General features: G+C 49.3%; 1 protein-coding gene across 1 annotated transcript in view; it reads left to right on the forward strand.

Moving 5' to 3' along the window:
- Positions 1-3,178: 3,178 nt before the first annotated feature.
- USP43 (ubiquitin specific peptidase 43) overlaps positions 3,179-14,037 on the forward strand; it is a 207,326-nt gene continuing 196,467 nt past the window's right edge. The window contains exon 1 of the mRNA XM_050919242.1: positions 3,179-4,539. Coding sequence (XP_050775199.1) covers positions 4,414-4,539 — 126 coding nt within the window. The 5' untranslated portion in view covers positions 3,179-4,413. The remainder of the gene's footprint in view (positions 4,540-14,037) is intronic.

The following is a 14,037-nucleotide window of genomic DNA, read 5'->3' on the forward strand; positions in this document are numbered from 1 at the left end:
GTGGGGGTCTGTGTGGGGCGCTGTGCAGTTGTGGTGGGGGGGCTGTGAGTGGAGGGGTGCTGGGCAATGGAGGGGGGGGCCTGGGCCTGCCCCTGAGAGGAAGAGGTGCACTGGCAGTGCAAGGTGGGGCAGGCTAGTGTGCCAGTTTCTAAACAGTGCCCCCATCCGGCCCTTTGCTCCGGGGACCACTCCCCTGGCACTATGGCCCATTGCCCCCCTTGGAGGCCCAGAAAAGGTTAATCCAGCCCTCAGTCCAGTACAGCAAGTTGCATGGAACTCCTTTGCCTCCTTCAGCAGTATGAAGGGTTGAGTTAACCCTGCCGGGATCCAGGGAGTCTGCGTATTTCAAACCTGATGCCTAGACTATGAGCCTGTCCCCTCTGGCAAGAGTGTTTTTCATGCACAGTCAAGATATTCATGTTCCACTCAACACATTGCTCAAAATGTCATTTTCCTGAGGAAAAATTCCCAGACCTGGTGCATTAGAGAAACTGCTGCGAACTAATAAATTAAGGCAGAGATGTTTCTAATGCACAAGCCAGATTCCCATGCTGCAGTGTGTGTGTGAACGAAGATCAGGCCAGCAGCGCTGTTTGATTTTGAACAGCTGCCGAACAGCTCTGACTGTCTAGTTGGAGGAGTGTAACGATTGGCTCTCCTTGGTGTTCAGTACAGCGTACTGAGACTTAACAATGTGAAAGCAGAATTCCTTTAGGGACACTGCAGTGGATCGGCTTCAAATCTAGCCTAGATCTAGGGTTGCCAATTTTGTTGGATATATTCCTGGAGGTTTCATCACATGACATAATCTTTAATTGAAGGTTAATCTTTAATTCCAGGAGGCTCCAGGACAATCCCAGAGGGCTGGCAACCCTACCTATATTCAGCATCTGACTGCTTCCTGGTGCTGGGCATTAGCCAGTGAAAACTACTAGCAAACTCAGCCTAAAGTCCCATTCAGCCTGACCCCAGAAAGGAAGGATTGTCCAGTGATTAGGAACTAGTTTAGGATTTGGGAGGCCTGGATTCAATTCCTTGCTCCACCACAAACTCTGTGACCTCGGGCAAGTCACTTAGCCTCTCCATGCCTCAGTTTCCCATCTGTAAGTTGGGATAAAAGCACTGCCCTATTGCCTGGGTTGAGAATGTTGAAGCTTGTGAGGTCCTGAGTGATGCCATAATGGTGGCTATAGAACTGCTCTAGATAGACATGGTTTAAGGACAAGCCCAGGAGGGAGAAAATTCCTTTGATCTCTCTTATGGCCTTGAGCATCCTTCTCATTTCCCCACGAGCCTCCTCTCCCAGCATCCTGTCTCCAGCAGTGGAGAGCTGGACAGGTTTCCCAGAAATACTAGTCCTTGAGTCAGCCAGAAGGAGTCACTAGAGAGGGGCACAGAGCAATCTACACCCTGATCATGCTCTCGGCCTGGCTGGCTCAGAATCAAACATACAGCCCCGAGCCCCATTTTTATTTTGAATCATTTGTTGCTCATGGCTGCCGAGTAGGCGCTTTTCCGTAGGAAAAGTTCATGCTATTAAAGGGGAGAAATGAACAGCCTGGCAACACATCCCAGTCCCACTACCAAGAGCAGCCCGTAACCCCTCCTTGAATCCAGCAGCTCTCCTTTCTGTGGCAACTCCAGCAAATTTGATTTTAAAAAGCACTCTCTGCATCTCAGAATGAGTAATTAGGCTTACGCAGCCCAGCAAAGCCTTTGGTGCATGTCTAGCCTATGTATCACAAGCCAATGACAGAAATGTAATAGAACGTGTTTGTTCCGTCATACCAAATTACCGCTGATACTGGATGGCAGCAGGTGAATGATTGACTTGTGTTCCTATTTAGTGTGGTCACTAGAGGGCAGTCGAGTGCGTTCCTAGCCCACCTGCAAAAGTTTAGGTCCTAGATTATATAAACAGACATAGAATGTAATGTAACTTGCATTGCAAAACCCCATTTTACTGTGGAAAATCCAGGTGAATGACATGCCTGAAGCATAAGATTGGTTGCCACTTCAGTCTTTCCAATGGATAGAAACTCACATGGACCAGGCCTGGCCAGATGCATGCCATGTTTATGAGGCTGTTGATCAAGTCTTTAAAGTGGGGTGTTAAAAGATTGCTCCATCCCCTCTCACTCCTGATGTAAATAGATCAGAGCTTCCCCTGTCCTGCGCTTTGCCCTCTGCTGCCTCAACATCTCTAGCATGGATCACAGCCTCTTAATTCGGAGGAGATAATGGGAAAAAATAAGCTGAGAGATGCGTGCTCTGTGAAGCAGTGCAGCCAAGAGCCATACATATTCATTAAAAACAAAGCAAAATTGCTGCAAACAACATGCATAAGTTACTGCAGCTCAGGGGCAACAGTAAGTTATCTGCTGACCTTTCCTGTTCAAAGCCAGTGGAGCATATATCCGTTTCTGTTCATCAGCATGATATGAGATCACTAGTCAAGCAGCCTTTACCTGCCTCCATGCTATTCATACAGACACTTATTCCGAGACAGGCAGGATGGACCCATTTTTAATACAGGCACTAAATAACTGAGCTGGCGATCTATAATTGCATTAGGATAAAGAAGTTTAATAGGAAGGAGGCTGGTGCAGGGTAGAGCTCCCTCTTTCTCTCTTAATAAAAATTGGGCTTTAAAAAAAAAATTGTTTTGGCAGTTCCCCCACCCCTTTCTCTCCCCCTCACCCCATACTAATACGATCATATTCTTAGCCCTCATTTCTCAGCAGGTCAGTACCAGAAATTTCCTTGCCATCATACAGATATTAGATTCATGCTACTATTTAATTCTTCCTTGTCTTATTTAAAAGGGATATTTTGACTTAAGTGTGTTGGATAGAGGCTTAAATTGCACTTGCATACACACCAATAATGCTTACCACATACTTAGTGCCTTGCACCTTCAAAGCATTGTGCAAAGATTAGCTAGCTAACCTGCACAACACTCCTGGAGCTAGGTAAGTAAGTAGAGATACACAGAGGTTAAATCCTTCTCAGCTGAGCCTCATTCCAAACACACCTTTGCTGATCTTATTCCACATTCTTCTGCATGTTGAATGAGAAATCCTACTCATCATTCTTACCTACACTCGAACAGTGCCAATAGACAGTTGGGAGACTGCATTTCCACTAAGCTACACACATATACTAAGGCAGCGCCAGTAGAACAGGAGATGCTTATTAAAAGCTCCTTGTCATACAGTAACATTCAGTGTGTGTGTGGGGGAAGTGTATTTTTTAAACCTTTGTGATTTGGCTAAAGCAAAATGGATTTTCATTAGGCCACCCAATAGCAGATCTGTGGCCTAGAGTATATTTCCCTGCTAAAAGGCAAATTGTCTCTCTATCTGTCTATCTCCATGCACACACACCCTCTTTCCCTATACCTCTATCTATCTATCAACTATTTACAATTTTACACCAGACTCAACACTCAACGTTGGTATCAGAAGCATGGCAGCTGGTCATACAATGGGAGCAAAGAATTTGTTTAGAATGCAAAAATGTATTTTTCCACCCTCTTTGTACTTGAAATTGTCTGAAGCATTTTCCTTAAACTTTCTCCCCTAAATTTGCTTCCAGGCTAAGATCTAAATGGAGAAAATGTAGGGCCTGAAAAGTCTGAGAAATGCCTTTGAGAGGGGAAATGTTTGCACAACCTGAACTGTAACACTGGCTTTGTGCTGCAGCTGTAATAAATCTTCATTTTAATCCAAATAACAAGGCATGGAGTACACAGCTATTTTAGGAAGGGCAAAGATCACAAATAAAGTTCCGATTGAAAGGAAGATAGTCATAGTAAAAAATTCTGACAGTCACCCTGCCATGAGAAATGATTGTTTCAGGTCATAAGCAATGATATTACCTATGATAAAGGTGTAAGGCCGTGATCCTGTGATTGGGTTCACACAAGTGAACCATTGTGCCCATGTGGAATCCTGTGGACGCTAAGGGGGTTCCAAAAGGGTCTGCCCACATTCATTTGGTTGTCTAAGGCTTTAAAGGCTTGATCCTGGATTCAGAGAGCACTGAGGGCACTCAGCTTCCCAAAGGATCAGACTCTAAATTGCCAGCTCCCAGCCAAGGCCTGGCCCCTCAGTGGCTACAGGATGAGTTGTCCTCACCAGACAAAATGCAATAGCATAGTCATTTATTATTATGCAACATTTATTTGTTAATTGCAACAGCGTGTTTGATCCTGTACAAGGGTCAAAAAAAAGATGGTTTCTGCCATACAGCTCTTGTCATCTAGGACTGGATCTTTCAAACTCTTTCTACAGGGCATAGTGCTTACTCTTTAGGAGCTGTCCCCTTGTCTTTAACAGGACTGCTCATAGTTCTAAGCACTGTGTCTCAGATCCTCCAAAGCATTTAAGTGCTTAATTTCCATGGAAACCAATGGGAGTTAGGTGCCTAAATTCCTTGGAGGATCTGGGTCTATGCCCACTAGTAAGTGTTTCAAGAGTAGGACTTAAAAGACAGGCACAGCAAAGGTTAGACATACTGGGGAACCCAGAAGATGGAGTAAGTTACCTTTTTTATTTAAAAAATATAAATTAACTTAATATCCTGTGGGAACTGAACATTTAAAGTTATATTTTAAATAAGACATTCCATTCCTACTGGATAGAGGAGCAGTCCCATTTGTCTGGACTGTGCACATCACCCTTAACTCATAAGGTGTGCAGCTGTGGAGTGAAGCCCACATCTTACTGACACTCAAAATGGATCTGACCCTAAAGGTAAAAGTCTTATCAGTAAGTCAAACCATTGCCTGACCTGTGTTGCTGATAATTCTGGAGATTGTTAAAGCTGGTATTGTTGATCAAATGTACTTTTGATGCTGTTGGTTCATTTTCTGTACTTTATTCCATCTAGGCAGAGACACTACTTCTAGTCAGTTTCACTATCAGGGGCTAGTCTGTTTTGCTTTCTCATTCTAATCAAGTTTGGTTTCTGGTTCTAAGAAGTTTCACTGTCTGGGTCTAGTCAGTTTTGCTTTCTAGTTCTATTCTTTCATTATCTGGTTCTCACTCAGTTTTGCTTTCTGACTTAATCAATTCTGCTTTCTGGATCTAATCCCTTTCACTATCTGGTTCTACCCTGTTTCACTTTCTGATTCTCTTACTTTCTGGTTCTAGTCAATTTCACTATTTGAGGCTCATCCAGTTTGGTTTCTGTTTCTAGTAATTTTCACTTTCCAGTTTCTGTCACTGTTGCTATCTGATGCTTTAGGTCTTGTGGGAGGCTGCTGTGTCAACCGAACAAATCAAATTGTTTTCATTTAAGTAAGCTACAAGTCCTTGAAGACATTTCTAGCCATGCTAGGTTAGTGAAGTAAAAGTAATGGAGGACAGTAAGTTTAAGGCAAAAACTACCTTTGTTTAATTGAAAAATGTAATTGAAAAATATCACAACGTTCCTTGTATAAACTATTCAGTGAATGTTACTTACCCAGTTCTTGGGGACTTGGCCTAGCCAGACTTTTGTCTCAGGGTTTTCTATATGATTTTGAGGTCCCATCATCCCTATGATGTAATGAGACCTGGCCAGATTGTGTACCCTTCAGGCCAGAGTATGTGATGCTGTGGGAAATCCCGTATGGTTCTTGGGGCTTAGCTTCACATGGGTATCTTTGGTGTGAAGTCCTGGAGTGGCTTTTGGAAATGTAATCGATAAAATGGGTATTTTATGTAGTTTCTTTTACTGAAGGATTTCATTTATAAAGGAAAAGAGCCTTCAGCCTCTAGGCTGTGTGGGTATTGATAGATGGGCTCTCCAGCCCCAGGGACAGGAGCAGCTTTGAAATAAGAGTCAGGCTTGCCAGCCCAAACATTCAAAATCATTACTCCAGCCCTGCAAATCATGAGATTTTTGAAATGTGGGGTTCTTTCTGATTTCTGAACCTTTCGGGTGCAGTCAGGTCACCTTCCAAACTTTCCACGCCAACCCTGTGGGCTAAAAAAAAAAACATCTTTTTCTTTTCTTACTGAAAGCAGAGATTCTCATGTAACCATCATGGTCAGGAGCTGTGGCTTTAAGCAAAGCATCAGAGGTGGTGAGGTTTCTGATCAGATCCTGAGAGCAGGCCACACTGCAGCAGCCTAAGAGGTGGGTTCTGAATCCAGCCTCCCCAAGGCTCAGCTCCAGGCCCACCTGACATCTGCTGTGTAGTGACCACCAGCCTCTCCCTTACAGCTGCTGTCTGTGTTACGCCACCACAGCCCTGCTCTTTACTACTATTGTCCTCACAACACTCCTGGGAGGTAGGAGTTACTATCCCCATTTCATAGATGGCGGATGGAGCCCAGACTAAGTGACTTGCCCAAGCTCACATCAGGAGTCTGTGGCAGAGCTGGGACTTCAACCCAGGTCTCCTGACTCCCAATCCCCTCCCTCTGTGATCTATTTTCCACATGGAAAAGGGTACATGCAGTGCAGAGTGATCTCTATGGGCTCTCCCGGTGTCAGACTTGCAGTTCAGGGTTGCCAACCTTCCTAACGAGGCCCATCTCAGTGCCACTGGAACCTGCCCCAGCATGCACCACTCTTAGGAGAGCTGAGTCTTCATTAGCCAGGGCACAGCAGAGGCTGCACGGCTCCATGGCTGCTCCCCTCTGGCAGTGGCACTGATTGAGATGAATCACGGAGATGAACCTCCCTCCTGACTGATGGGCTGGAGCCTGGGCAGTACAGAACACCCTCGGCTCTGCTCACTCCAGGAGTTAACTGGCGTGCAGGACCGGACCCATCAACAGTTCTCCTCTAGCTTGTATCTAGCACTTTTCATCCATAGATCTCGAAACACAAGATATATCTCTGGGGAGGAGGGAAATGCCCCTTCATGTCAGTCTCTCTGGGGAAAAGCCAGTATCAAAAGGCTCAGCCGGGCACAAGGTGGCAGCTGTGGAGGCCCCAGTGCTGGAGACTTGGACAGGGGTGAGGATTTCGTGGGGACCAAAGAGGAGGGGGCAAGAGAACAGCAGAGAGGGTGACCTGGGCAGAAAACATCCCCGCCACTTAAATAACAGGGTCCTCTAATGACATCCCTCCCCCGCTCCTCCCTCCTGTCACTGAGCTGGACTTGGTGCCTCCCAGCTGGGCATCTAGGGAAAACAATGGACTGCACCGGTGCTATTTCAAACGCGCCAGACGGTATGTTTCCTTCATGCTCCTGCAAGGAGCAGCTTTTTGGACGGAACCTATTTGGGGAGTGGCCTCGTGACTTGGACCTGACGGCAGTCTCCTTGTCTGGGTTTGCTGGGAGAGAGAATTTCAGGGGCTGGAGAGTCATCTCTGGGGGATCCGAGAGCAACTTCATCTGCACCGTTCAGTTCTCGCTCTCTCTGCCCATTTTGCACTACCGGGTTTGGGTGGATCTTGCCTGAGAGAACATCTGAGTTTTTATAAAGTGCTCTGCCCTCTTTGCAAACACACCTGGCACAGCTAAGGCCCAGAGAGTGACCTGACCCAGCGGACTGGCTGGAGACAAGCGGAGGGCACTGGATTTACCCAAAAGCTGCTTTCTTACAGTGCAGCCACATCAGATCACTTTGGCGGCTGCTTTGGCAGGATTCATTTTCACTGCTCCGGGTTCTTATGTGGCACTGGTGCCCTTCACATGCTGTAGTGCCACTCTATATGCCAGGGCACTGGGCTTCCCCCTTGTGGCCACAAAAGACCCAAGAAGCATCTCCCAGGATGAGAGAACCACATGCAGTTTTAAAACAGCTGTCTGATTACTTGGCACTCTGGGATCCTGGCCCAGCCTCAAAGATCAGGCCGGATTATCCAGTCGGGCCCTGTTCTGGAGTGCAGGCCTCTCTGTGAGGATATCCTGGGGCCCATCACCATAGTGTCTGGGTGCCTTCCACGTAAAATCAACTAGTAAAGTCCTAAGTAGATCTTCTGGAGTCTCTGGTTCTTCTGTCCTGTCGGGCTGGAGAAACGCAGCTTGGGGGCAGGGCTTTGTCCTGCTGACCTCTGTGGAAAATCTGTGCCCAGAGCACTTCCAGGCTCAGGCCCATCGTGGCCCTGGATTAGCACCTTCCACCCACAATGAGCTCAAAGCACTTTGCAAAGATCAATGAGTGAAGGCACACAAGTGAGACAGTGGCAGAGCTAGGAACAGAACCTAGATGTCTCAGATACAATTCCTGGGTTTTAACCAGCCAGCTCACCTCTCTCTCAGTCTGCTGCCCAGGGCCGCCCAGAGGATTCAGGGGGCCTGGGACAAAGCAATTTTGGGGGCCCCATCCATAAAAAAAAGTTGCAATATTATAGAATATTATATTTTTGTGGGGGCCTCTGTGGGGCCTGCGGCCTGGGGCAAATTGCCCCACTTGCACCCCCCTCTGGGCAGCCCTGCTCCTGCTCCTCCCTTCGCAGCTCTCAACAACCCCTATCGGGCCTTGTGGAACCACTCTGGTACCCGCCACAGTGGGTCAGTGCAGTTACAAGACGCCTGCTTAGCCCAGGCTGCTCTGCTCCAGCCATAGCCCTATCTTTAAACTGGAAGATATTATTGCAGAGGGACAGCTCTTCTATATCTAGGGCTAAGAATAGCTTTCTGTTTAAAGACTGACTCTTCTAAGTGCTCTAAAATCTACACTGTTCCTCGGATCGCCTTGAAATCTGATGTGCTTCATGAGATTGTGGAGTACTGTTAGGGTTCCAATTTGGGGGCCATTTAATCAAGGGGTCCCTGAGATACAGCTCCCCAAATAAAACAGCTTTTTCTAAAATTGCGAAATTCTAGCAACCTTTTTTTTGCGCACACCTAGAGATCAAACTAGGACTCAGATTGTCGCACCAGCATCTCCGGGGCTTGAGGGCTACCCCAACAGAATGCATAGCTCCTTTGGGGGAAATCAGATTAAAACATTATTTGGAAAAGATTTTGCTTCTCCAGTGAGACTTGTCATGGGCCTCCTCCCCTGCATGCTCAGACAGAGGAGTTAACAAGACGGGTAGCCTCCAAACTTTTGTAACAGCTGGATAGCCCAAGGCCTTTTTGAACCCAAGCCACCCAGCTGTTGTCAGTTCAAGTCCTACCTGAGACAGAAACACGGGAACAGTTGAGAGGCATATTGCCACAATTGGTGGGGGATGCGGGGTTATTGTGGGGGAATGTAAAAAATGTGTAAAGAAAAAATAGACGTGCACATGCTTGCTGACAGGAGGAGGCAGGGAATAGGGGTGAGAGGGGCTTGGGGCTGCATCGAGGGGAGGGGGATAAACGGTAGAGGAGGTGAGAAGGGCGTGGGTCTCTGATGAGGGTGAAGGGTGGAGGGACACTGGGAAGGGGACATGAGGATGACTGGCAGAGGAACTGGGGTGGGGGGGAGAATGAGGCGGAGTTGGATGTCAGCCCCACATTCTCCCCTTCTGTATGTAACAGGAGCTGGGGGGTCTGAGCCCCTCTTCCTACCCCCCTGGGAGCTGGGATACCTGCCCCCCAGCAAGGTCTGAGCCCTTCTCCCTGCCCCAATGGGAGCTGGGGTCCCTGCCCCCCAGGGAATGTCTGTGCCCCTCTCCCTACCTCCATGTGAGCTGGAGGATGGGGGACCCTGCCTATCTGGAGGTGTTTGAGACCTGCTCCTTGCCCCCAGTTTGTGTGCCTGGACTCAAACAGAGCCAGCTCCCTTGACAGAATACCACACCTGTGAAATGTAACAATCACTTTGTCCCCTTTTACAGCCCTTCACACTGGCACACAGCATCCAGCGCATTCCTCCGCCATTCAGTACAGCTACACCACCCGCTTGGGCTACATTTCAAATGTAGATCGGCAGAGCTGTGCTGCTCAGAGGTGTAGAAAGGTGGAGACAGATTGATACATCACTGAACCCAACAGACTATGGTGTGAACAGCTCCTCTGCAGGGTCTTTGCCATGTGGGCCTGACTGGTGTCTAGCTGCTGGACACATTGGGCAGAGTCACTGGCTTCCTACCCTGCTAAGCGCCTCGGACAGGGCCGGCTCTAGGCACCAGCGCTCCAAGCATGTGCTTGGGGTGGCATTTTCCAAGGGGCGGCGCTCCGGCTCTTTTTATTTTATTTTTTGCTTGGGGCACAAAAAGCTGGGAATCGGCTCTGAGTGGAGGTGAGCTGCCGCAGTGGGGGGCGCGGGGAGGGCCATAGGAAGTAACACGGGAGGGGCAGAGGAACTGCCCCCCCCCAGCTCACCTCCGCTCCACTGCTGCCTGCTCCCACGAGCACACCGCTGCTCTGCTTCTCCACCCGCCCTCCCAGGCTTGCTGTGCAAATCTGCTGTTTTGTGGCAAGCTTGGAATGGAGGGGGGAGAAGCGGAGCGGGAGCAGCGCACTCAGGGGAGCAGGAGGAGCGGAGGTGAGTTGTGGTGATGGGGGGTGCAGGGAGGGCCGCAGGAAGTAACCCTGGAGGGGGCAGAGGAACCGCTCCCTCCCCCAGCTAACCTCCGCCTCCTCCCCCGAGCGCGCTGCTGCTCTGCTTCTCCACCCTCCCTCCCAGGCAAGCCTGGGAGGGAGGGGTAGAAGGGGAAATGTGGTGTGCCCGGGGAGGAGGCAGGGCCGTGGATTTGGGGAAGGGGTTGGAATGGGGCGGGGAAGGGGTGGCGTTGGGGTGGGGCCGGGCGGACATGGGAAAATTTTTTTGCTTGGGGCGGCAAAAAACTTGGAGCTAGCCCTGGCCTCGGACACAGCCTCTCATTCAGGCTTGTTCAGGTGATGTGGGGAAAAAGAAGAGAAGTGCGGGGGTGGGGTGACGGGTGAAAGCAGCAGCTGTAGAAGCTTTAAGAGCCCCGTGCCTAGCACATGCCCAGATGGGGTATACAACGAAGAGGAAAGAGGGTGTGGTTTTCTCTCTCCCCCTGGCTGGTTGAGGCCTCTGGGGACTAGTGCAATGGCCGCTGCTCTGATCCCCATAAATGTCTGCTCCTCATTGGAATCCTGGTAAGCCAGTTGCCTCAGTGATATCCTGTGGCAGTGGGTTCCACTGGTCAATTATTGCGTGCCCTCTTGCTCTTGCATTATGGGATGATCGCAGATTGAGTGACCTTCCCTGTGCCATGCCATTAGACACCTCTCGCCTTTGCAGGGGTAGAGGATTCAGAACCCAGGGATGTGTTTTTGTCACCTTGCCCATTCCCAGCCACACCTGTGCCATGTGGACGACTCTGCTTACACAGAAAATCTGTGGGAAAACCTGAGAGCAGCTACAAAAGAGGCTCCTGCAGCAAGACATCAATGTGCCTACAGGCCTGCTTCATGTCTGGAGGCAGCATTTGCTCCTCACACAATAGATCATTGTTAAGTGTGACATTTATTAGTCCTGTCTTCTTGGGAGAGGAAGAGCCTTTCCATGCCTCCAGCCCTCATGAGCCCCTTAAACATGGGCTGCGGGCTGCTGTACATCACTGTGTTACTGGCCTGGTACATACACCAGTGGGGGAATAATGTCACTGCCAAAGACATGCCAGAATTTCACCCGCAGCCAGATCCATGCTCACACGCGCCTCTCTGCAATCAGCTGTCACCCGATTCGTCCCTGAGAGCCAACAGACGGCCGCTGAGTGGCAGCTGGTAACTGACAGCTCTGTAATGAATGCCTCTGGGGGTCCTGATCTTGCACCCTTCGTGAGTTACCCAGTCACCTGTGTCTCACATAATATGGAGGAAGCACTACTTTTCTGCACCGGTGAACTTTTTACCCCTTTGACTCAGCCTTCTTTTTGTTGTTGTTGTTGGTTAAGCGAACTTTTCAAGGTGTGTCTTTATTTTGCTTTGCACTGCTAATAAAAATGGATATGCAACCGGGCAAGGAGTTAGTGAGAAGGCAGAGCCCAGGGACTTGTCAGAGAGTAGAGCAGCTCTCCAGGAGAGGCTGGCACCAGGTGTGAAATCATGGTCTGTCATCTCCAGATATGAAGCCCCTAAGATGCAGAGGAACGCCTATGGTTCCACTATGGAGACTTGGGGGAGGGGCAGTCTGGAGCAGGGTTATGCACCCTGGGCTATGGAATCAATCCAGTGTATCAGAGCACTTCACATTAATGCATGTATGATGCAACCCCTTGCAGGAGGTGTGGGCAATGGGGATTGAACCTGCAACCTCTGGATCTTAAACATGAGCCTCTATTAGCCAAGGCTGTAGTAGAAGACTCAGAACTACTATCTGGGTCCCAGAGTGCCAGGCTCCCCCGGCTATGGAATCTCATTTCAGAACCCTACCCACCTCAAATCCCCATAGGAGAGGCCTTTAGCAAGGCTGGACTGTTAATGTTGATTTTCAATACGTCTTGGAGCACCAGGAAGAGTGAAAGAAAGCTAAGTGCACAACAGTGGGACAATATGTCTCAAAAGGGCCCGATCCTGGGTTATGGTTCCCCCACCCCCACAAAGAGCTGAACATGTCCTTTCACTGAGCATAGGACTGGAAGGGACTTCCTGGGTTATTGAGTTCAGTTTCCTGCTTTTTCAGCCAACACCAGCATAAAATCCTGTTCAGAAACTTATCAAGCTGCCTCTTCCTCCTCTGACAGTTAGAGACCTCCTTTCACTCTGGGTTACTTTGATTTCAGGTTAAGGAAAACAACAAGCAAAGGAAGAACAAATACACAGAGAGAAAGCACAGTGTGTGTGATTCCTCTGGAAAACTCTGTGTAACCCTTCTGCCCCTCTAGTTGGCAGCAACAAGGGCCGGGTTCAGTATCCAGGGGTTCCGTTTCAGTAACACAATGCATAACCGGCTCGAGCCCCCACCCAGTGACCTGGGACACTCACATACCACACCCCCCTGGGCGCCTCTAGGAGGCAATACTTCCCCTCTCGCAAGCACGGAGTCTGAGTGTAGCAAAATCTTTTTTAATAAAGGAAGGAATCAATGCGGCATCCCATTGGAGAAACACCACAAACAGGGTTATAACACAAACCATAAACAAAGCCCACCTCCAAGTATGTTTGGCACTGTCCTTTTTCCGCTTAGGGTTTTAAGTCCAATCACCCCAAAGTCCAACAACCCAAAAGTCTCTGGTCAATGCCACCCCAGAGTTCGAGAGTCTATCTGTAGAGGTCCCTCCCCCCAGCCTGGGTAGAAAGGGGCACCTTACGTGGTCCAGGGCCAACTGCCCTGCCTCTCCGTGGGTTCTGCTTCCACCTTCTCCACGAACTGCTCCGCTTCACCAGCCGCTCCACTCTGCTCCTCCAGCCATCCTCAGGAACTGCTCCGCTCCACCAGCTGCTCTGCTCCATGAGCTGCTCTGCAAAACTGCTCGGCTCCGCTCACTCTGTGGGCCGCTCCACCCGTCCCACAGCTACTCCGCTCTGCCAGCCGCTCTGCTGCCACCAGCTGTCCCGTGATCCGCTCCAGCCGTCCCCGCAACTGCTCCACTCCGCCAGCTGCTCTGTTCCACAGCATATCTTCAGGCTCCCCCACTAGCTAGCACAATGCTCAGTGCTCTCAGCTCAGTCATTTCAGCTTTTTTGTGATTTCAACTCTTAGTGATCTCAGCTCTTAGTGGAGGAGCCCCAGTGCGAGTGCACCATTAGCCCAAAGTGAGTTCAGCTCAGTAACCTGTATTTAGATTCTTGAGGGAATAAAAAAATCAACTCTGACATTCCACAGTGGAGAGAGGAGGAGGTGCAACTGGTGCTTCTGGCTCCACAAGGAGACTGCACCACCAGGCACAGATACCTGTCCCCAACCTCTCTACTTCACTGGGTTTTGGAACCCATGACCCTTGTCTAGCAAGTACCACCCAACTGAGGGTGAGTCATTTGTCACCAAGCAGTCCCACCGCTCAGCAATCTGGGATAGGGTAGGCGCGTCTATGCAAATAAACTCTCTGACATTCTTTCCACCAGATGTCAGGGTAGAGCTTATCCTGACTCTGCTTACATCTGCATCTGAAATGAAACACAAAATGGAGGGGATGCCTCTGTGTCTAACAGTACAGCATAGCGAAATCTCCTATCAGTTACATAGCTGCACACATCACAACCTGCAAGCCCACTGTACGTGGGAGTCCTATGGACTCCAAGGGAGC

This window comes from Gopherus flavomarginatus, chromosome 12 (assembly GCF_025201925.1).
Source record: "Gopherus flavomarginatus isolate rGopFla2 chromosome 12, rGopFla2.mat.asm, whole genome shotgun sequence".
Taxonomy (NCBI): Eukaryota; Metazoa; Chordata; order Testudines; family Testudinidae; genus Gopherus; species Gopherus flavomarginatus.